A 24,511-nucleotide genomic window follows, 5' to 3' on the forward strand; every position below is an offset into this window, starting at 1 on the left:
CCGTGTCTGTGTGGTAAGCCTATATTCAAGAGCTCTGTTAGTAAGTTAGGTGTTAAACACTAAAATTTAAATAAGTTAATACAGTTAGTGCTCAGGTTGCCCCCGAGAAGCGCTTATTTATAGTCTAAGCTTGACTTACCTCTCCATTTAATGGTCATGGTGGTTCGAGGAGTTTATACTCCTCATTCCTGCTATGAATCTCATCAAAATAAGGTTTTAGGCGGGTATTGTTTGCCTTAAAGGTGCTGAACTTGGAATGACTTACCTCGACTGTACCGAATGGGAAAATGCTAAGTACTGTAAGAGGGATTTCTTCATTCGGTTTGGTAGTGACAATGTGAGGATCTGCGGTATCTAATAAAACTTTACCTCCAACCTTAAGTTGATTTGGAAAGGTATTGAGCTTGTTCTGGCGTAGTTTTGATTTATCGTGTGTTCTCGGTTTATATGTTCGCCATTCATCTAGCTCCTCGATTCGTAGCCTTCATTCTTCATGAATAGGTCTTCTACTATTGCTTAAAAATGGCTCATGTACTTCCTTCAAACTCATTTCCTGCAAAGTAGGTTGCACCATATTGTCAGTTTTAGTAGAATGGTTTAGACAATTACCTTCAGTTTTTGATGTGTTGCCGGAATTACGAGCTTGAAGGGTGATTGTTTCGTCTCCCACACGAAGTGTGAGCTCACCTATGCCAACATCAATAATCATTCTAGCAGTTGCTAAAATGGGCCTTTCTAAAATCAAAGGAGTGTTGCTATCCTCCTCTATGTCTAGAACAACGAAGTCAATGGGAAATATAAATTTATTGATTTTAACTAGCACATCTTCAATAATACCCCTAGGAAATCTTATAGTTTTATCTGCTAATTGAATGCTCATCCTAGTCTGTTTGGGTTTCCCAAGACCTAGTTGTTTAAACATTTTGTAAGGCATGATGTTAATACTAGCCCCTAAATCAGCTAATGCATTATTAACATCTAAACTACCAATTAAGCAAGGAATTGTAAAACTCCCTGGATTTTTCAATTTGTTGGGTAGTTTATTCTGTAGAATAGCTTAGCAAACTGCGTTTAGCTTCACGTGCGTTTGCTAAAAGCTCCTTTAAAAATTTCATTACATTTGGCATCTGCGATAGAGCTTCAATAAACGGTAAATATGTAATTTTTTTAAGATTTTAAGGAATTTACCGAATTTTTCATCTGAGCAGTCTTTCCTTGTTGCATTAGGGTATGGCACACAAGGTTTGTATTTGATACTTACCGGTTTCTGCTCATTGTGGTCTACCTCACCTTTACCTTTGCTTATCTCAGTTTCTTGCCTTGGTTCTGGTTCAGGTGTGACTAACCCTTCCTTATCTTGACTAGTAATCGCGTTGAGTTGCTCCATTGGGTTAGATTCTTTGTTGCTTGGCAAGCTACCTTGTGGTCATTTAGAAATCAACTTGGCAAGCTGTCCAATCTGAGTTTTGAGCCCTTGGATCGATGCCTGTTGATTTTTGAGTGCTGTCTCAGTATTTTGAAAATGGCTTTTTGACATCGAGATGAATTTGGTTAGCATCTCCTCAAGGTTCGGCTTCTTTTCTTGCTGGTAAGGTGGTGGTTGAAAACCCGAAGGATGTTGTGGCCTTTGATTTCCTTGACCGCCTCACAAGAGATTGGGATGGTTCCTCCAACCTGCATTATAAGTGTTACTATATAGGTTATTTTGGGATCTAGAGTTATTGTTACCCATATATTGGACTTGTTCCTCATCGATGCTAGGGTTGAAGGGTTGATATTCTGTGTATGCTCCACCTCTATTCTAAACGCACCTCATCACTGGATGTACCTGAGTATAACCACACAAACCATCAATCTTTTTATTTAAGAGTTCTACTTGGTTAGATAGCATAGTAACCGCGTCGAGGTTGAAAACACCGACTGCTTTTGTCGGCTTTGTTCTCATAACTTGCCACTGATAGTTATTCAGTGACATCTCCTCAATAAATTCGTAAGCCGCCTCAGGTGTCTTATTATTGATAGTTCCTCCAGCGGCTGTATCAATTATCTACCGAGTCGAAGGATTCAAGCCATTATGGAACGTTTGAACCTGTACCCAAAGCAGTAACCCATGGTAAGGGCACCTTCTCAAAAGGTCTTTGTATCTCTCCCATGCATCGTAGAGTGTTTCTAAATCCATCTGTACAAAAGAAGAGATATCATTACGTAATTTGGCTGTTTTAGCCGGTGAAAAATATTTTAATAAAACTTTTCCGGTCATTTGTTCCCAAGTAGTGATTGACCCTCGTGGTAACGAGTTCAACCATTGTTTAACCTTATTCCTTAATGAAAAGGGAAACAACCGAAGGCGAATGGCGTCATCAGAAACGCCATTAATTTTAAAGGTATCACAAAATTCTAGGAAATTTACCAAGTGAGCGTTGGGATCCTCGTCCTGCAAATCATCAAACTAAACAAACTGTTGTATCATTTGAATTGTGTTAGGTTTCAGTTCAAAATTATTTGCAGCAATAACAGGTCTAACTATACTTGACTCAGTTCCTATTAAATTAGGTTTAGCATAATCATACATAGTGCACGAAGCAGGATTTTGATTAACAACAATTGCAGGAGGTAATGAATTTTCTTAGTTTTTAGCTAGCTCCTCGGTTGTGATTGAACTATCGTCCTCTTGCTCGTTCTCTATGTATCTTAAGCTTCGCCTTTTTATTTTCGTTTCTGCGAACTGTGCGATCGATCTCACTGTAAAAAAGTAATGGTCCTGACGGGTTTCTTCTAGTCATAAACTATAAGAACCTGCCAGAAAAAAGGGAAAAAGAAGAATTAGTAATAAAAATTAGAATAAAATTTAAATTGAAGTAAAAGTAAATGGCTAAAGTAATAAAAATCGAGTGTTCCAAATATCTTAGTTCCCCGGCAACGGCGCCAAAAACTTGATACGTGATATTCGTGACAGGTTTTAAATATTTATAATGAATCATTCTTGAAACTAACTATTATCACGATGAAGGCAAGTGTACCTATCGAATAGTAGTATAGCTTTAGCAAGACCAGATTATCGAACCCAAAGGAACTAAAAGTACTAGTAATGACTGTCTTTTTATTATCTAGCCTAAGAATAATGGGGTTTATTTTAACTAACTAATTAACTAAACTAAGAATTCATAGAAAATAAAATTGGGGAATTACTTTTGGAAAAACGATTGAATTAAGACAATACCTAAGGAAAAATCCACCTAGACTTCACTTGTTATTTGACTCTGAATCGGACGATTTATTCATTTGACTTGATCCGTAGAAATCCCTAAGTTATATTTTATCCCTTTCAAGACTAACAACGTCTAACCCTAGGTTGAAAATTGAAATCTCTTTTTAATTAACTCCCTAGGGTTACACTAACTCGATCTATGGATCCCCTTATTAGGTTTCACCCTAATCCGGCAAAATCTTGACACCCTATCTCTAGGTGCGCAATCAAATCTGCTTAATTATGAAAAATGTACTCTTAGACAGGGTCTATTCCTCCTCTGAATAAGAGCTTAACTTGAATCAATATCCTGGAATATCAAGACAAGAATTAAGAACACATAATTAAGAACAAGTTAAATATTTATCATATAATTCAGATAATAATAACAAGATCTGTCTTAGGTTTCATTTCCCTTAGGTATTTAGGGGTTTTAGTTCATAACTAAAAAGGTAAACATCTCAGAAGAATAATGAGTACAAAATATAAAGAAAAACCCAAAACTCCTGAAGGGAAATTGAGGGGAGATCTTCAGTCTTGATAATGAATCCAGCTTCTGAGATGGATCAATCGGCTTTCCTTGAGCAGTTCCCTGCTTCCTTCCCTGTGTCCTCCCTTTTCCTCCTCCTCTAGGGTGTATTTATAGGCTTTAGAATGCCTAAGAACAATCAAAATTGGCCTTTTCCGAATTGGACTAAACTTGGGCTCTGCAGGGACACGCCCGTGTGACACTCCCGTGTGCGATTTACTTCAGGCCGTGGTCAAGCCTGTTAAATAGGCATAGGCGTATGGTCCACCCGTGTGAGTCGTGCTTCGATTCTACCAAATTGAAACGGCCATGTGGTCTACCCGTGTGAGGAAGTCCAGGCCGTGTTGATTTCGTACGTTAGCCCATTTTCTTCGTTTTTGGCCCGTTTCTCCTTCCTTTCACTCTCCTATACTCACCTAAGTATAAAATATGAAATTAAGGCATTAGGAGCATCACATTCACCAATTTTAAGGAAAAATCATCTATAAAATATGCTAAGCATAGGATAGAAATATGTATAAATTACGGTTTATCAATCTCCTCAAGGTTCGACTTCTTTTCCTATTGGTAAGGTGGTTGTTGAAAACCTGGAGGAGGTTGCGGTCTCTGATTACCTTGACCACCCCAAGAGAAGTTGGGATGGTTCCTCCAACCTGCATTGTAAGTATTACTATAGGGGTTATTCTGAGGTCTAGAATTGTTACCCATATAGTTGACTTGTTCGTTCGTAGTGCTAGGGTTGTAGGCTAAGCATTCTAGATTATTTATTCCTCCTCCACTTGTGCCACACTGTATCATCGAATGTGCCTGCGTAAAAACACACAAACCACCAATCTTTTTATTTAAGAGCTCTACCTGGTTTGATAACATGGTGACCGTGTCGAGGTTGAAAACACCAGCGAATTTTGTCGGCTTTGTCCTCATAACTTGCCACTGATAATTACTTAGTTACATCTCTTCGATGAACTCACAAGCCTCCTTAGGTGTTTTGTTATTTAGGGTACCGTCGGTGGCTGCATCGATCATTTGTCTAGTTGAGGGTTCAAACCATTGTAGAAAGTCTGAACCTGTAACCATAAGGGTAACCCATGGTAAGGGCACCTTCTCAATAAATCCTTATACCTCTCTCATGCATTGAATAGCGTCTTTAAGTCCATTTGTACAAAGAAAGAGATATCATTCCTCAACTTTGCCTTCTTGGCCAGCGGAAAGTATTTCAACAGAAACTTTTCGGTCATTTGCTCCCATGTAGCGATGGACCCTCGTGGTAGAGAGTTCAACCATTCTTTAGCTTTATTCCTTAATGAAAAGGGAAATAATCGAAGGCGAATGGCATCATTAGAAATGTCATTAGTTTTGAAAGTATCACAATACTCCAGAAAGTTAGCCAAATGAGTTTTTGGATCCTCATCTTGCAAACCATCAAACTAAGTAAACTGTTGGATCATCTGAATGGTGTTCGGCTTCTGTTTGAAGTTATTTGCAGAAATAGCAGGTCTCACAATACTCGATTCAGCCCTCGCTAAATTAGGCTTGGCATAGTTGTACATAGTACGAGGAGCAGGATTTTGATTTACAAGATTCAAGATAACCACAAGAGGTAGCGGATTGTTTTGATTTTCAGTTATCTCCTCGGTAATATTGGTATCGTCCTCGTGCTCTTCCTCTATATACTGCAGACTCCACCTTATTTCTCTATGATTTGTGCAACCTGTGCTTTCAATTTCACTGTCAAAAAGCAATGGTCCCGACGGATTTCTTCTAGTCATAAACTAAAGAAACCTGCCAGAAGCAAACAAAAGAAAAATTAGTAATTAAAAAATAAACCTAAAACAAAAATAAAATGTAATAAAATAAAAATGGCTAAATTAATAAAAACCAAGTGTTCCTAATATCTTAGTCCCCGGAAACGGCGCCAAAAACTTGAAGATCGTTTTATGATTCACTAAACTTAACTATGATCACGACAAAGGAAAGAACACCTATCGAATAGTAATATAGTTATGGTGAGTTGGGAATATCATATCCACGAGGACTAAAAATACTAGTAATAACTATCTTTCTATTATTTAGCTTATAACTAAAGGGATTTGTTTTAATCTAAAAATAACTAAACTAATTAACTAATGAACGTGACAGAGAGAGAAGGAAATAATCGAATAAACCAATGATAAAGACAATACCCAAAGAAGAATCAACCTAGACTTCACTTATTATTCTGATTCTGAATTAAACAATTTAATCACTTGCCTTGACCCGTAGAAATCCCTAAATTATGTTAGTATCTCTTTCAAGACTAAGAACAACTGACTCTAGGTTGATTAATTGAAATCTCTTTCTAATTAAAACCCCTATTGTCACATTAACTCGATCTATGGATTCTCTTATTAGAATTGACTCTAATCCGACAGATTTATGTCGTCCTATTTCTAGGATTGCATTCAACTTCGCTTAATTATGCTAGATCTACTCTTAAATAAGGACTTTTGCTCCATTGAATAAGCACATCAAACTTGGATTAATATCCTGAAAATATTAAGGCAAGGATTAAGAACACATAATTAAGAACAAGAACAAGTATTTATCGTGTAATTCAAATAATTAAATAATAAGATTCATCGTAGGTTTCATCATCCCTAGATATTTAGGGAGTTTAGTTCATACTCTTAGGGAAAAGCATCTCAAAAATAGGAAAGCAACAAAACATAAAGAAATCCAAAAAATTCGAGAGAAATTGGAGGGAGATCTTTAGTCTTGAAAGAGATCCTGCTTCCGAGTTGAATCTGTTGGCATTCTTCAAGTAATTTCTACTTTTTGCCCTGTGTGCCCCTTTAGGTCCTCTTCTAGTATGTATTTATAGACTTTAGAATGCTCAAAAACCCTAAAAATTGGCTTTTTCTACGTGTTTGGAAAACAGTGAGCGATATCGACACTACCACATGGGCGTATAGCCAGTCTATGTGGCTCACACGGGCGTGTGCTTAGTCCGTGTGGAAATAGTCTTGGCCATGTGGATCTTTAAATCAACCCGTTTTGTCCATTTTTGGCCAGTTTTCTACTCCTTTTGTTCCCCTATGCTCACCTAAGTCTAAAACATGAAATTAAAGGATTAGGAGCATCAAATTCACTAAATTATATAATAAATCATCCAAAAACACACAAAGCATGGGATTAAAACATGTTATATTTATGGTTTATTAGTTGACTTCCATGGAATTGACAAAAGGAAAAAATACAAAGAATTGAGTATTAGAGCATCAACGATATATTACGTTGTGGAACGCCAGATTAGAGAATAAGCCTCATTTAGAATCATGTTTGCCTTATTTCACTCCCACAAGAGACTACCAACAGTGGTATATACAGAATGGGTTGCCCTACCTATATGTTAGCAAATTGAAAGTAGTCCTTCCACATATACAACAAAGAGATCCCCTACAAAGACGACCTCATTAGCTGTCTCCTCCTCCTCCACTAGAGCCCGAGCCCGAACTTGCATTGTCAAACACACAATCGACCAGTAGTTCCTAATATACAATCAAGTTGGTGCAAATATGTTACAAGTTAGTAAGCAAATTCAAGAATAAGGAAAATATAATAATACATTTGAACATAGAATACATAAATTAACATTCCAGTTAGCCGTTACGACAGTCTCGGATTGTAGTCTCGTTGAGGGAAATTGCTTCGATTATGACCTATTATTCTGTACACGCCGTAACCTTTAGGGTCGACCCTCTCCCCCCATGTCATTTCTTATCCGGGTGACATGCGAACGACTTCTAGGCTTCCTACGTAGCTTAAAGTTTGGGTCCAACTCGAAGTCAGCGAAGGAACTTCCCACATCGACACATCCCACATTATTGGGAACTCGTTTCTCCAAATATGCAATGCATGTTCTAGTGTGTACACCTCATTGATATATTATTTGACATTGATGGAACATGCTGCAATGACGTGAGCACATAGGTACCGAAGTGTCACACTACTTGTTTTGGAGATCAACTCCGTATTACCTAGGCGAGATACCCGATAGACGCTTAACGGTCTTTGTCACCCAAAAATTTTCTAAATTTTGAGAATATAATTGAACGTTCATCGTCCTATATGGCTTTATGGCAACGACGCACTCGTCTTTTCTCGTAAAATTTTAGCCCACTAACAACTCTTCGGATTCAGGATCTGCTAACATTAGGTGAGCAGGTATTATGTCCGGGTACTCGGGGAACTCAGAAGCATGCATTGTATCGGGATCGATGATCGACATGTGAACCCCAGAATCATTATGTATGATGATGCTACGACTCGAGTTTTCGACCGAAAAGGTGTAATCATTTTTATCATTTTCTCATTCATTGTCGATATCATCAGGGACATCGTGTACATCAGGGTCACTAAAATCTTCACATTCATGATTAAAATGACCATTTTGATAAAATTCATCTTCACTATGTGCATCGATCTCAATAATGACAGGATCTGTAAAGTAACATGGTATGGATTTTCGGCCTATGTTGATGCGATTCCACCACTATACTTGTTTGAACATCCAACATTGAGATCGATGTTAAAACCTCGCACAAACGACCTCTTATCGACTGAAGCTCTAGGAACTTTCGTAAACAGGTTTTCAACTCCATATTGTCGACTTAACAGAGTTACATCTTGAACAAGCTTCGTATCAGCTAACTCATCAAAAACTAAATCGATTCAATATTCAACCTCTTCGGCGGGCAATACAATACGACCATTGTCTCAACATTGTCATTGTCTAAAAGTTTCATATTAGTAAATTTGATAGGATTTGACAAAACTAAAAATTTTTAGAATAGTTTCGACATTATCCTTCCACAACATCAAGAAATTTTTGCATTATCTTTTTTTTCATATCATCAACAAACACATTCCTATCGAATCTCATTCCTATTTTCTGGTGAGTTTCAAAAATGCAACCAACAATTGTTTCTAAAATAACATCATCAAAATAAATAGTTTCAAAAAATTGATTCTCCATTTTTTCTTGAAACTGCAAAAAAAAATTTCCACAAAACTGAGAGGAATTTTTTTCTTCCAACTTCTATTGTGTAGGGGTTAGGGTACCAAACCCAACCCCTTTTTTATACTTAAAAAATATATAATAATACATATAACTTAAAAAAAAGTGGAATGCCGAGTTTTGGACCTAAACCCATGAATGAGAGGTCACATCAATGGCAGGTCGTTAGGTCGATGTCGTTGGACTGTTAGGCATCAATAGCCTGACAGCCTGCACTGATGTAACCCCTTAATCACGGGTCCGGGTCCCAAAACTCGAAAATTTAGTTTTTTTTAAGTTTAATAAAAAATTATATGTTAAATTAATTTTGGTGCCGCTTGACACATTGACAACACCATTAAGAAATATTTTTTTCGGTCTAATGGTATTAAATACAACATATTTCTTGGGGTAACTTATATTGGTGTTGCTGATTGCTCAGGCGGCACCATAAAAATTTAAAAGAAAAACTAATTATTTCACTATCATTGCTAGTAGTTAAGGGTGGTGTCGTTGATTGTTCAGGCGACACCGATAATCCACTGTTCCTTTTGCCTAGTTTTGTAAATAATGGTCATCTATCCCATTTCAATAAATATTTATTTTTTATATTATTTAGGTAAAAAACTAGTTTCTTTTCTAAAATAAAATATGTTTACTAAATTGTATTGATCAACGTGATTAATGATTATCTTTCTACTAATTTTTATATTTATTTTATATTATAACTTTTAATATTAAATATTTATAATTTTTTAAATTTGTATTTGCATTTAAATGTATAAATGCATTTTTTAGAGATATATTCAAGACAAATATCGTGAAAATATCATAGTTGGCCTTGTATTATATTTCAAGTTATATTTTGATCTCTGTACTGAAACAGATAAATTGGTCCTTGCATTACATGTAGGAGGAAAATAACCTTTCCGTTGAAAATTGTGCCTTTACTTCAAAGGTTTAGTTTTGTGTTTTATAGGTAAGTCATAATAATAAATTTAGTTCTTAATCTTTATATATTTATTCAATTCAATCCTTACTTTTTCGTTCTTTTTTTATTTTATTTTATTTGAAGTATTTGACGTTGAACCTAATTAAAATTTATGCTTCTTAAGTCCTCACACGAAAACTCTTCCATCTTCAGTATATTCTTACCCAATTTTATTCCTATTACCTTAATTATAATTCACAACCCATAAACTCGTCAAAATCCACTTAGGAACTATCCATAACACAAGATAACTCGTTTCTCTCACTAGAATCCAACAATGGCATCTCTCAAGAACTTAACTAAAATTCTAATCAAACTTAAAATTTCTACTCCTGCAAGATTAACTTAGAATCATCAATAAACTAAGTTAAAAACATTAAGAAGTTAACAAAATTGAAGCTTTCTCTCTCTACTTTGTAAAGTGTCAAAAATGGAAGAAAACCTCTAAAATCAATAAATGAAGTTTAGAAATCATTTTTACCTTGATGAAGTCAAAGGCCTTTTTCTATCAAGAAAACTCAAGTGCAAAGCATCCAATTCCTCTCTTGCACAATGGTAGTTGAAGAAATGTTGAGGTCTGTTTTCTTAAGACAGATTCGGTCGCTCTTATGATACTTGGAGAAATATTGGTCAACTGTCTCCCAGGATATGTAATATCTGTAGGCCAAGAAAGGATCGACATTTCGTGTTACCCACATCGTGCAGATGCGCCCCAACCCTGATGGATTTAGATTCGCACCCCCCTGCGTGCAAGGGAGAACATTAGTTTATCCATTCAATAACCACCAAGTTGGTTTACATATATATACAAGTTCCACACTTGATTCCCAATCAATGTGAGACTAATACTTTTCATTTTCCTCAACATAATTCACAAGTAGTTTACTTTGAGTATCAATTTCTCATTCATCACTCAACCATTTTGAGCATATGATATACCATTATAAAAGTCTCATGGAGTAGAATATAAAACCAAAATTTTATGATTCAACTCTCCACCTTTACCAATCGAGAATATGTCTCAAATTTTTCAAAAATTGCATTTTTCAAAAATTACATTTTTTTCAATAACTCTTACCTTCAAGTCTTGACCTGATGAAACTAAACTAAAATTGCATGAAAGAGATGAGAAAATTTTGAGGGAAAAGAAACCATTGTGAAAACAACAAACTCAACCGTTCCCTCATTTTTTATTTTCAAAATTAGAAAATTTGCTCCTATTCCTTTGAGAAAATAACCTCATGAGGTCTTCTCTTTCATCTAATTCTATTTTCTAATTCTAAAGATATTGAACTCTTATAATCAGTCTAAAAAGCCAAAATTCTAATAATAAACTACCAAAATAGTCACTTTTGTTTACCTCAGGTTACATTTTAGTCACTTAAGTTTGAAATGTTATGTTTTAGTCACTTATGTTAACGTGTTGTAACATTTTAGTCATTGAACCGTTAATTGTAGTTAAAGGTGTAATAGTAAGCTTGCGTTGTACTTTAAATCATCATTTCAAACAAAAATTTTAGGTTAAATTATACAGTTGGTCCCCATATTTTTTCGTTTTAAACAATTTAATTTTTTTTATGTTTTTTAACTTTCTTTTATTTTATCTTTATTTTCTATTCTCTTCTACTTATCCCTCTGTTTTCCTCCTTTCTCGATCTCTTTTAACGTAGTTTTTCTATGTTTTTTATTTGTTAAAACTTTTTTATTTTTATGAAAAAAGAAAATGCAAAAGCTGAAACTAAAATAGAATTTACTTTGCATATTCTCACCCGCCTGTTACAAACCCTCATTGTTTATCATTGTTTTAACAAACCAATTTGGATCTTCGACTAGTCCACAAGCTCGCCTCACTCGAAGGCCTCGTTAGTCATAACTTATGAAGCCCACCCTCAAGAAAGTTTCCTGAACCTGTTCCCTTAACCTCATAACCAACCCCCACAACCACCTTATCTATCTTACCTATAACATTTTCGCCCTCTCGAAACTACGTTGTTTCACGGATTCTTCAAACAAGCTCTACACTCTCAATGACTAAACAACCACTGTAAAAAATTAACCTCAACTTTACCCAAACTAGTTTGGTTCCATGCTCCCTTTCTCTCTTCGATTCATCCATGCTCGGCTTCCAATCGAGCTTACTTGGGAATATCCAAGAACGTTTAGATCAATTTTATCGTTTGCTTAATTTTATTTGTTAGAAAATAAAAGAAAAGGAAAGGAATAATCCACACGATACTATAAAAGTTTGGAAACAGAAAAAATTCATTTTGAATATAAATAATTCAATTTATGTTTAGATTTGATTAAGGATATAGTTTTTTATATTGATTAGTTAGATCCAATTTTAGTTTCAAAATTAGGTTATATTCAAATTGAGATTTGATTAAAAATTATTAATATTCAATTTTGAGTAAAACTTAATTTAGGAATCATGTGAAAGAACAAGGACTTGGTTTATTTGGTTGGCAAAGATTATGTTTCTGCAATGAAAAATATGAGAAGAGAGAAAAATAAAGGGGAAGAAGAAAAGGAAAATAAAGAAATAAAAAGAAAAAATTAAATTGTTCAAAAAAATAAAATTATAAGGACTAGTTTTAACAAATGGAAAACATAGAAAAAAAACTATATTAAAAGAATTGAAAAAGGGAAGAAAACAGAGGGAGAAGGAAAAAAGAATGAAAAATAAAGAAAAATTTAAAGAATATAAAAGAAAAAATTAAATTGCTCAAAACAGAAAAAATATAGGGACTAATTGTATAATTTGACCTAAAATTTTCGTTTGAAATGATGATTTAACGTACCACATCAGCTTACCATTATACCGTTAATGACAATTAACGTTCAGTGACTAAAATATTACTAACACAATAATGGAAGTGACTAAAATATAACCTAAGACAAACAAAAAATGACTATTTTGATAGTTTACCCAAATTCTAATTAATCACGTCCATCTAATTAATGCAATTTAATAACCCAAACATATGTTGCCATGCTCATTTCCATAGACCACTCAATTTTGTTTCTGCTCGGATTAGAGATTCTAACACTAAATCAGACTTTCTTGTCGCTAGAAGATTTTGGGACATTATATTAAAAGTGTTTCCCTTAATGGTTTCTTGGAGGAGGATGTGTACATGGCTCAACTAAAGGGATTTGAATACCCTAAACACTCTGACCATGTATTCAAACTTAGCAAATTCTTATATGGACTAAAGCAAGCTCCTCGAACATGGTATGGGAGGTTGTTCCAGTCTCTTTTGGATTAACACTATTAAAGGGGTTCTATAGACAAAACATCGTTCATCAAGGGACAGAAAGGTAATATTACCATTGCCTAGATTTATGTTGATATAATCACTGATACTACTTTTTACCAGTGTCAAGGACAGTTTTGTTAAGATGATGTAGAGTGAACTCGAGATGAGTATGGTAGTGGAATTATCGTACTTTCTTGGATTTCAGATCAAATCCCATGATGATAATATTTTTCTTTCACAAGAGAAACATGCTAGAAACCTTGTGAAGAAGTTTAGATTGGAGAGTGCACAGACCGTAAGAACTTCAATGTCACCTAATGACAAAATCAACGCAAATTCAAAACTGAGTGTTAACTACTCCAACCACTTATAAGAGAATGACCGGAAGCTTCCTATATTTGATTGCAAGTAAGCTAGATTTATGCTTCAATGTTGGTGTATATGTCAAGTACCAATCAAATACTAAAGAATATCATACCAAGGAAGTCAAAAGGATAACAAGGCATGTAAATGGAACATTGGATTTGTTTCAGAAGACATGACAATGAGCTTAGTTTGATTTAGTGATGACGATTGGGCAGACAATTTGGAAGATAGAAAAGGCACTTTTGAAGGCTTTTCTACTTGAGATCAGATCCTGTGTCTTGCTATGGTAAGAAATAAGTTTCAAAATCCTTGTCAACAGTAGAGACAAAGTACATTGTTGCAAGAAGTTGTGCTCCGCTTCTTTGGATGAAATAGATGATGAAAGATTTTGGAGTGACACTACCTCTGGAAAAAGTTTATTGTGACAACTCAATAAATATCCAATAAGCTAGTGATGCACTCGAGAACAAACCACATAAATATCTGACATCATTTCATTTAAAAATTGGTTGAAAATGACATTGTTGAATTAAAATATGTGCCTACAAAGAGCTAGGTGGCTGATCTATTCACCAAAGCTTTAATCTCAGCCACATTTAAAGCCAAATTTTTTTTGTTAGATACTACCTAAACTATATTATGTTATCCAAATAACCCTAACATATGTTAAAAAGTTTTCCACCCCACATCATATAATAATAAAAACTTTTTTAAAATTCTTTCATTTTCTTTTTTACATAGTTTCCTCCTTTTTCATCTCCTCTTCTCTCATTTCTTTCTTCTTTCCATCAATTCTTGAGTAGGATCACTTCTACTTCTGCTGTCAGAAATCCAGGTTATCCTCCATATAGATAGCCTTCTTTAGTTGATCATACAAAGGTGAAGCTTGGTTTACTAAACTAAAGCATCAACCAACATTATTAGCACCATGAAAACAGTTTATAAGAGCAAGACTACCAGATTCAACCACCACATTTCCTCACAAAACCAAAACATGATTGATTCAACAATTGAAAAATATTAACCGTACAATGAAAAATAATTGAAAAATCAATGCTGATTTTCATTTCAACAAGGAGTTTCATTTGTACAATGTTTAAAGGTATAATAACAAAATGAATCTAATGTTATCCTCTCAAAAGAATGAATATCCTATCCTGTTTTTAAGTACAAAATATCCAATCAAAGTTTATCTACAATAAACTCCATTGAAAGAACCTCCCACCAACACAATCAAAGAATATATACTGCCAAACCTCAAAAGGTATTCTACAAACTGATAGAATGAACAAAAAACGTCAAATCCTACTCCTGCACTGTTACATTCGATACGTGTAAAATTAATAAGCAGCAGCTTCGAGACTCATCAAATTTCAATATCTGCACGGGTTTTGATTGGTTTGAGCTTGATCCCTAGACCCTCAGGGGAGAGAAGTTCAGGAGCTATGCAGGAATGGCTTGATGGACTTGAAGGGTTTGAACCATTGCTTGATGATGAAGCAAAATGTAGTTGTCTTTGGAAACCAAATCCCATTAAAAAGAATTCAATTGGGACTAGCATGGCCAATGGGTGCTCTTCTGTTACCAATGAGCCACATGCTTTAACCTGAAAATGAACAGAAACCAAAATAAAAATTTAATGATTCTGGGTGACGATATTCAGCCAAACTTATGCATGCACACTGCCTTCAAAAACCAAAGTTGAAGAAACGGGAAAGAATCAACTCGGCAAACAGAAATCTACCTCAACAAGAGTGCAATTCTTTCTTCCAATTTTGTCACTCATATGCACAGATTCTGCATGGAATGGACTGCTTTCACCGACAAAAATAAGTGTCTTACACTGCAATGTCTTCAAGTCATCTGTAAGGTCATGTCTCCTGCATATATTCTTCACTCAATGCTATGGAATTGCACTTAGATATACAAAACAAGGATGAGAGGTGTGTGGCAACACACGCATCCTGGCCATCATAATTTTTTCCGTGGAATGAGGGAGTTTGAGAAAAGACAACAAAATGACAAGAACGAACTTACCTATTAATTGCTTGAAGAAAGCGCATAACATTCGGACTCTGCCTTTCATCCAGTAACTGCAATCAAATTATCAAAAAGATTACCCCTAAATTTCAGGTTATGTTATTATAAGTTAAAATAAGGAAGTGTGTTAGATGCAACTTCTTGTTTCATTATATAAATTGGCATCATCTACACGGCAGCCTATTCAACTTGTTCATATATCAATAAATCAACCAGTCGAATGACCTAAAGATAATACAGAATAACTAAGTGCTGGTGTTTATCTTATCAGTTTAATCGGTTTCCTTACTCTCAGGCAAGCTTGGATGACCTCAGACTCTGCACCATGCATACCATACCTGAGTTCCTACAAAAAAGAATTCCATAATTATAACACTTAACAGATATCAGAGAATAAGTTAAAATAGTGATGCTGATTACCTTACTAAAATATCGCTGAAGAAGGCATTCTTTTAATACACCACACATACCATAGAAGTACAACAAGTTCATCAACACCTGAAAAGAGAAATTTTAGAGCAAAGTAAATTCATTACAACTATTAAAGATACAAGGTGCAAACTAGAACCTTGTTGTAGAGCCATTCAGTCCATGTAGGGGCTTTGCAAACAGGAGAGACGAGAATTAATCCAAGCACTCTCTCATTATATTTCATCTGGCACACAGGAGAAAAATACATGAGACCATCACAGTATCAGAATATCAGCACAAGAAATATTTGCTAACTTTTGTATCTTACGCCGACTTACTGCAAATAGTGTAAGGATGTAAGCCCCGGCTGTTACACCCAAGCATAGAACTCTTGTCAGCCTGATGTTAAAAACTTAAATTAGTTATAACAGATAAAAGGAGTGAAAGAAAAAATAAGGAAAAGTTATCTCCCCCAACAACTGACATAAAAAATCATTCCCAGGATCTTGAGCAAATAATTTCTATTATTCGTTTCAGGTCCATATGCTTTACACTTTTGAAAGTTTTGGAAGGAAAATACAGTGAAATTAAACATGGATAGACCACCTACATTGCATCATGAGAACAATGGTTGGCAAGAACTTTTATGAGGAATATATATCAGATATCTAACAGATAGCATTACAAAATGAGGGGAAATTTGGAATATTAAATTATACATTTTTTACACCTAAGTTACTCGAACTCAGGGGCAAGTTAGAATCATTTTTGAATACATTGGAATAGGAACAACTGAAGAAAAAAACTGCCGAAAGTAGTCCAATCATTTCCCTTTTACACTCATTTACAATACATACCCAAAGAAATCAAGAACTTCAGCAACCTGATCTGCTAAGTCATCCACACTAAGCAATGGAACATCCGGAGAGATCACATTTGCTCCTAACTGCAAAAACTCTTAACCAAATGGCATACAGGTTCTATTAGTATCATCCAATCAGGAATGCACCATCTGACAAGCTACAAATTAACAATTTGAACCAAAAACTCATTGTTCAAACAAATGCATTTCTAAAACTGAGTCACTGACCTCGTGCCCTGGGGCATCAATGTGGTAAACACAAAAGTTATGAAGCAACAACGAAGCGGCATCAGGGCAAAAGAATAGGCCTTGGAAACAAGACATGTCTATAACAATTCAACAAGCACAAAACAAACATATATCAAAACACAAAAATCAGCAATTCTTTAAAACCCCAAAAGCTAAGAAGTTCAAGAATTAGTACAAAAATGTAATTATGTGCAAAAACGAAAATTAACCCACTTAAAGAACTTGTGAAATGAACAAAAGTAACATTTTGGTGAATGTACAAGCCGCAAAACTCAGTTCAATTTCAAGATATATGAAGTAAAAGAAGCAAACCCATTAAATCTAACGAAGCAAAAATCACTTAAAGTTCCAATATTCCCATAAAAAAAAAAGAAATGAAAACATACAGTTAAGAGCAACATCTGGATAGGTTATTAAAGCGGGTTTCTCTTGATCGCCACAAACAAAAACAGATAGAGAACCTCTACTTGTTTTCACCAAAAACTCCTGGAAAAAACAACAATGATATATTTATAAAAGTCAAAAAGAAATAAAAGATAGCTTGAAAAGGGGAAGAAAAAAAATGTTGAAGAAGCTATGTTCTTAGCGGTTTTATTAGTTAGTTTTGGTTTCTTTACCTTCCCTCCAAAAGGAACCATATCAATCGCAATGGATACTGAGTCACTTGAATCACCCATGACTCGTTCTTCTCGTTCACTTGGTTTCAAGAAAATACAAATGAAAACTCACTGATTGAACTCACTTATTATCCAAAAAAGAAAAACAAAGTCATTTGAGATTGGAAGTCTCAGGCTTTCTTCTTCATTGACAAGTCTAGCGTTAAAGAATTTGTTTTCGAGAGATACAATGGAATGGCATAAAAGCCCTGGGTTTGGTACTGAAATTACACCACAAGCCTAGTCATGTTTGGTGCAATGACTCTTTTGCCATCGATGAACTCGTTGACTCTTTGTCCTTTTCCTTTGTTTTTATTCGGGCAAGTGACCGTTAAGGTGGCGAATACAACGGTCAAGTGGGCGAATGGAGTAAAACGGCACCGCTTGAAGGGCTTTGGAGTAATTTCGTAAATGGCATCAATACAGCTGGATGCCACCTGGAAGCCGCTAAAAGGAGCACTCCAAGATGAAAGGTATCATTTATGCGCCAGCTCATCATTCGCTATGTTTTATTTATCATTTTCTATGTATTTAAATTAATGTTGACTTAATATTTAAAATTTGGATATTTCTTTCTTTGGTCATAAATCAACAAATTATATATTTTCTTTTTATTAATGAAACAAATACTATAATTTTAAAAATGAGATTCATTTTTCTTTTATTATTTCAATATTGGTTTGAGTCTACTTGAATAGATTACTCTTCTATGGATAAAAGAATAAATTATAAATAATTCTACGTATTGATTATAAAATCCTTATCTTTGAACATAAAAAGTAGTTTAAATTCAAATAAATTTTTATAATTTATATTGTTAATAAATAACACTAAAAATATAATTAGTAACAAAAAAAAAAAAGTAAGCGTAAGTTAGTGACATGATTTTGATTGGGGTATTTATGTTCCCTTGGATCCAAAAACGCGTTTTCAAACGCTAATTACGGACACTATCTCACATAATCATACCAAAATAAAAATAAAAATATAAAATAAAACCTTCGTGGTCCATCACGTAATTAAACTATATTGTATTTTATAATTTTTTATTTATGATGTACTCATAAACGTAGAAATTTTAATTTGGAGTACGAGACCAAACTTATTTTTGAAAATCATTTCAACTCTACAATTTTAAAATAAAATAAAATAATTGAATTTAAAATAGAAACATAGTCTAAAGGAGTTTTACTTTAAAAAGAGACCAAAATAATTTAATTAGAAGGTTCCAAAAAGAAAATTTGAATAAAAATGATTTGTCAGAGACGTAAAGGACGAAATTGTAAATGGGGAAAACGCCATGGACAGAAAAGGAATATAATCGAATGAGTACCCTTTTTGTGCCGATGTCTGATTCTCTCTATGCTGCTCTGATATTGACTTTCAACTCATTAATTAGTGAATGTACCAAAAAACCTCATTAATTCTAATTTATTAATAATTAAAATTCAATTTTATATGAGGCTGCATGTTTAAGTATTGCTATGTGAGATCTTTTTTTTTTTAATTTATTCTATGTTCTAATTTTGTTTTATAAATTTTATATAAAAAGATAACATCAATTTCATAATAATTATATTATTTACATTGCTGATTTTGCATGTACTGGAAATTCTATATAGCATTAGAAATTGTGTGATAAAGACTGATACTCAATCAACATGAAGACTTCAATTAGCTTCATTGCTTACTGTTGCAGCGCGACAACTTATAAATAACCTTCCCAACATCTGAACATGGCACAGATGATTTCCGAACTTCAGTCGAACAAGGAAGCCGGCACCAGTGAGCCTGGATCCGGCTCTAAAGAGTTTCAACAGTTTAAAAAGCTTTTACAGGGTAAAATTCTCAGCAAATTTTTCTTACCATACTTTGCAATCTATCAAGACTGTGCTGCTATCGAGAGAGGGATTTGATCCGGCTCGGGTTTCTGCAAAAAGAAGTTATGAAGCTAAACTAGTTTCATAGCTAATACTAAGACAATGGTTAAGTGATTCCGACCACGAAAGCTATTGAACTGGTCCATTCGAGAAAGAGGGCATATTGAACTAATCCTACATCTCAATGCATCCATCGAGCATTTTGACAGTCAATGTCAAAGATTCCCATGGTTATCCTGCTCAAGTCAATGCAAAATCGAAATCACAAGTTTCCCAAGTAATCTCATACAATGATACAATCCGCAAGTAAGACTTTACTAGCAATTGCTTAAGGTTTCGAAGACTAAAGCTATCAGAATTTCATCATCCTCAGTTCAGTTGCCTACCGAGGATTATCATGCAAGAAAAAGTGCCCCGATTTAATGGGAATTTAACATAGATGGCAAAATTAGGTACTGCTATCGAAGCAGACTCAAGCAAATCATGTTTCGAGGGCTAACAAGCTTAACATAGTGTTTTTCATATAACCACAATAACACAAGCATGATTATAGCATCGACCAAGTCTTAGAATTGGCATACTTACATGGTGACGATTCGAGGAGATTTCCGCCTGGCTAGTCAACGTGTGCACCAAACCGGCTCAAACTGCAGCTAAAAGAAGATTCGAACAACCATCCATTGAAGATTTTTTTTCATAAAACAAAATTGAGGATTAAATTTAATGTATCGAGGATATACAGCCAACTAAGAACAGAAAAAATCGTCTTTGATACATTAATAGCTCAAGTTGAGTTAACTCGAGGTCAAAAAACAGAAGATGAACATAAACACAAATGTACCAACTATTAATCAAATTAATTGTAACTAACAGAGCAGACAAAAATCACCACTCGCTAAAAGCTTTTTTGTTAGCATTTGAGAGTCGAGAAGAATTTCACAATCTCTCTACTCATTCTTCCAAGCATACAAAATCAATGAAAAGCCCAGATTCTGCGACTTGGAATCTTGAAATCTCTGCGAGAACGACCACTGCAAGGAACTCGGACTGGCAATGTTTTGGCTAAACCACAACTTCTCTTCCGCTACAATGGATGTTTTGAACATAAAAACGGCACTTCCACCGAGTGATGTTCCAAAGAGCCAATTATGCACATCCCAGTAAACTTCTACAGCCATTCCATCGACCAAAATGGTATGGTTCCCTCTGAACTTCCACCGCAGCCGCTTCACTTGCATCAAAGCCTTTCCATCCACACGAATTATAAGGCAAGGATCGTTCATACCAACCGCGTCACATTCAATTATCAGATCATGAATTCGACCATTATCACAAAACTGCGCCTTGGTACCAAATACCCTCTTCCCAAAAACATGCTCTTTCTTAGCCACTAAACTGGCATTACAAGGGATATGAGTTGCACCAGTTTTCTTACAAGCTTCTTTACTCATGTCCCCAAGAAGCAAAACCATTTGCTTATTAGCAACAACACCAACATAAAACCCCTCGAAAGGTTCAGGCCCGGATCCGAATTTAGCCGAAGAAAGGTCCCAATATACATCTATTTTACAAGAATATGCTTCTAAACTCTTAGACCCTTTTCTCTTAGAGAACAACCAAGGCTTTATATCAACCTTACAAAGACATTGATTTGCAGAATCATCAATCCCTACACTTAAGCCTTGCCCCATCAAGTTCTTGGTCCAAGTAACAGTTATTAAACAAGTCCTACCCCGAATTCGACATTGATAAACACAAGTAACCAAATTCTGTGCATTTTTGCTACTACTTGATGATGATGATGAAGAATCAGCCACTTGCACTCCATTTTCACCAAAACAAGATGGAAAATCCCTCATTTTTTTTCTTTTCTACTGCAAATCCTTAAAATTCAACTTTTTTTTTTCTCTTGTTTCAACTATTATAACCTAAAAAATACACAATTAAAACTTTGAAAAAAAAAAGGAACAGAAACAAAGAGTAAAAGAAGTGAGCCCTTACCTTAAACTGACCAGTTATTAAAAACTGCCTCAAAAAACCGGTTGTCTAGGGTTTGATTTGATATAGGACAGAGCATTTTTTTTTTTTAAATAAACTGAAGACACCCATCAACGAAACTTTTTTCCTGAAGTCTGAAGATTTAAAGACAAACTGAGAGAATGTGGGGAGGCATGTTTCATGTAAAGTAGAACTTCAACAAAGAGAGAAGTAGACAAAAAAGCAGAGTTCTTTCACTGTAAATTCTCTGGTATCATTATCAACGAATGCAAATATATAAATTACAAATATTTTTTCTTTAGGAAATATATTTTACCTTCAGATAATGACAGCTTGAAAATAAAAAAGATTCTTTTTTTTTTTTTAAAGAAAGGAAAAAATGAAAGATTTTAGCAACTGGGTGTTGCTGGAAAGGCTGGTTTTGAAGATTACTCTTCACCGATAAAAGAAAGTAAAGCCAGAAATATTAAAAATTTAATAAAAAATATTGGATGGAACCCTTTTTTTTTCAAGTTTCATTGGACTGTGGAGAATATATATATAGTGAGACTATAAATAAATTGAGCTCTGAGAGGGAGGGAAAAAAAAAAGAAGTGTTCCACAGGGTGGGTCCAAGAAAACATGGAAAAAAATTGCAATTTGTAAGCACGATTATGTATACATATAAATAATTAAATAAATAAAATCTGGTTTTGATAGTTTAGTATGAAGACATGGTTAGCATGTCATGGTGTTTCATTTTATGTTTATTTTTCTTTAAAAAATATTTAAGCTTAGAAAGAGGAAATACACTAAAATCTCGTTGGAAAAATGATAGATTATTTATTTTATAAAGAATAAAATTTTCAATAAAGGAGGGTTTTTTTTTGAGAAAGTGAAAGATTTATCAATATTAAAAAATATATAATAGTAAATTTAGTTTCAATATTTTTTTGCTTTTTCTTTTTTTAAATAAGAAATAATTAGAAAGCGAATGTAAAGATAATAAATTTACTAGAAGTAACGATCATAGAAATAGTATCATGGCATTCCACGCTAATTTTTAAAATTTTTATTTTTTAATGTGTATATAATTTTAAAGTATTTATTAGGCGTAGCATATATATAATAAATAGTATCATATCTAAATGAAGCACAGTGAGACTCTTATACGGATTGTCATGCCAACATTATTAAAAATAATGTTTTAATCACCATTTTCGTTAAAATAAAGGTGATTTGATTATTTTAAAATATTAATAATTGAATTTAGTTCAAATAATTTAGAAATAAATTGACAAAATATGTAAACATTTATACCGTACTAAAATGAGAGTTTTACATTGTCAAATATCATAGCTTTTAAGTATTGTTGTATAAATCAATTAAATTTCATTTCTTTATAATAAATCAATCTCATATTTTAAATTTTTATTAAGGGTGTTGTTATATTTCCTCTAGACTTGGACATGTGTCAGCATTTCAAGCTACCTAAGAGACGCTCGCTACCAGCCCTTTGATTATGCCCAGACACCTCAATAACTAGCTTTTCGAATCCCTACTCTCCGTTTGGCCGGCGGTCTAGGCAAAGGATCTGGACCACTCGCTTCCTTCTGGAAAACTTGGGCCACTTGCTTTAACACCCCACACCTGACCTAGCCACCGAATCCGAGTATGATGTCTCAAGAAAAGGGCACATTGAAGCTAATAACTTTTGCTCTGCTCTAAGTCTTGAGACAATAACCTATTGTTTCGAGACATAAAAACATCGAAACGAAAATAGGAAAATATAGGAGGCCTGTCTCAAGACACAATCTCTAGACTTGAGGATATTTTTTTCAAGACATGAACTTCATTGTCTCGAGAAATTTAAACTTTGAAACTAAAATACCTAAATTAAAATGAGGTTTGTCTCGAGACAAGAAATCCCTTGTCTCAAGACACAACATTGAGAATTGATAGTTGAGCTTGGATTTGAGTCCTTACATTAAATTTAACCTTTTCTTAACTACGTATTTTGATGAATTTGAAACTTAGACATTATGAATGTGTAATTGCAAATATGATTGGTGATTAAATTGGTTTGAATGATAGTTATGATTTTAATTTCATGATTATGTAATGAGATAGTCTAAGTTGCACCGGCAATGAATATGACATCTCATACTCGGATCTGGCAATCAAATCAAGTGTGGGGTGTAACACCCACTCTCAGGGATAGTCCACCAATTTGTAAAAAATCTTGACAGACACTCGCTTTTTAAGTATGAACACTTCTTAAGTGTGAGCACACCTCTGAAGACCATTGGGCCTCACCTGAGCATAACAACATATTACTCTCATAATAGAATAGTGCCCATTATGCATGTCTTGCACGTATTCTATAATGGCAACCTTTCTACAATAGCTTGTCACGTCACACTAACAGACAAAAGGACGTCTCTTGCAAATACTCTCCTCAATTATAAGAAGGGGATATTTAGCCTCCTTAGCAACCTTTGAGCACTTATCATCCTCAACCTTCTTCTTATCTTTCTATTTGTCCTTCTGTCTCTTCTAACTCTCCACCTCTCGAGGTGAATCAACCTCCTCAAAACCACTATAGTTCCCTCCATGTTCTCCTCATTGTTGTACATTGTATCAATACTCATAATATAAATTTTATAACTTAAACTTATATATAAAATGTTTCTTAAATTTAAATCACGTATGAGTGTTTGAAAAATCATAATGTAATTGGGTTTTGATATGTATTACTTATATAATTATTTCAATTCTCACCCTGTAAGACCTTATGGCCAGATCTGGCGATGTCACATGGAATGGGTTTTACAAACTAAGTCGTCACAATAAAACCATTTTAGTTTATTAGCTCTTATTTGTTTTTAACAAATTCAAAAACGTTTATCCAACTCTTAAATTTTTGTATTCATTACCAACACATTAATCCATTTGCCTAAAAATCATTTAGAACAGAAGCTTACGAAAAATCGTGTTATTTTAGCAAA

General features: G+C 34.3%; 2 protein-coding genes and 2 non-coding genes across 6 annotated transcripts; 2 read left to right on the forward strand and 2 right to left on the reverse strand.

The window, feature by feature from the left end:
* Positions 1-2,105: 2,105 nt before the first annotated feature.
* LOC128285047 (small nucleolar RNA R71) lies at positions 2,106-2,212 on the forward strand. Its single transcript, XR_008275462.1, has one exon. It is a non-coding gene; the product is annotated as a small nucleolar RNA R71 (small nucleolar RNA).
* Positions 2,213-4,859: 2,647 nt separating this feature from the next.
* LOC128284526 (small nucleolar RNA R71) lies at positions 4,860-4,966 on the forward strand. Its single transcript, XR_008274951.1, has one exon. It is a non-coding gene; the product is annotated as a small nucleolar RNA R71 (small nucleolar RNA).
* A 9,501-nt stretch (positions 4,967-14,467) lies between these two features.
* LOC108470999 (protein NDL1-like) lies at positions 14,468-17,924 on the reverse strand. Its single transcript, XM_017772547.2, has 11 exons — positions 17,608-17,924; positions 17,377-17,476; positions 16,970-17,067; positions 16,737-16,825; positions 16,218-16,278; positions 16,037-16,123; positions 15,889-15,966; positions 15,758-15,814; positions 15,466-15,521; positions 15,173-15,308; positions 14,468-15,034 (listed from the first exon to the last, which is right to left on the reverse strand). Exons 1-11 carry the CDS (start codon positions 17,665-17,667, stop codon positions 14,795-14,797), a joined length of 1,062 nt encoding a protein of 353 aa, XP_017628036.1. The 5' UTR covers positions 17,668-17,924; the 3' UTR covers positions 14,468-14,794.
* A 1,260-nt stretch (positions 17,925-19,184) lies between these two features.
* On the reverse strand, positions 19,185-22,123 carry LOC108471002 (uncharacterized). Of its 3 annotated transcripts, none has more exons than XM_053020957.1 (3): positions 20,112-22,123; positions 19,648-19,762; positions 19,185-19,576 (listed from the first exon to the last, which is right to left on the reverse strand). In XM_053020957.1, the coding sequence occupies exon 1, from the start codon at positions 21,383-21,385 to the stop codon at positions 20,474-20,476; it is 912 nt and encodes a 303-aa protein (XP_052876917.1). In that variant the 5' UTR covers positions 21,386-22,123; the 3' UTR covers positions 19,185-19,576; positions 19,648-19,762; positions 20,112-20,473. The 3 variants fall into 3 exon arrangements, with proteins under 3 accessions (XP_052876917.1, XP_052876916.1, XP_052876915.1); XM_053020956.1 differs by having other exon boundaries at positions 19,185-19,762; positions 20,112-21,454; positions 21,528-22,122; XM_053020955.1 differs by having other exon boundaries at positions 19,185-19,762.
* Between the last annotated feature and the right edge of the window lie 2,388 nt (positions 22,124-24,511).

Source organism: Gossypium arboreum, chromosome 11, assembly GCF_025698485.1.
Source record: "Gossypium arboreum isolate Shixiya-1 chromosome 11, ASM2569848v2, whole genome shotgun sequence".
In the NCBI taxonomy this organism is placed as follows: Eukaryota; Viridiplantae; Streptophyta; class Magnoliopsida; order Malvales; family Malvaceae; genus Gossypium; species Gossypium arboreum.

Coding starts and splice junctions, on each gene's coding strand:
- LOC108471002 (XM_053020957.1), bottom strand. CDS start 21,385: ATGAGGGATTTTCCATCTTGTTTTGGTGAAAATGGAGTGCAAGTGGCT.
- LOC108470999 (XM_017772547.2), bottom strand. CDS start 17,667: ATGGGTGATTCAAGTGACTCAGTATCCATTGCGATTGATATGGTTCCT. Junction 16,826..16,969: donor TTGATGCCCCAGGGCACGAG/GTCAGTGACTCA, acceptor GAGTTTTTGCAG/TTAGGAGCAAATGTGATCTC. Junction 15,815..15,888: donor TTCAGCGATATTTTAGTAAG/GTAATCAGCATC, acceptor TCTTTTTTGTAG/GAACTCAGGTATGGTATGCA.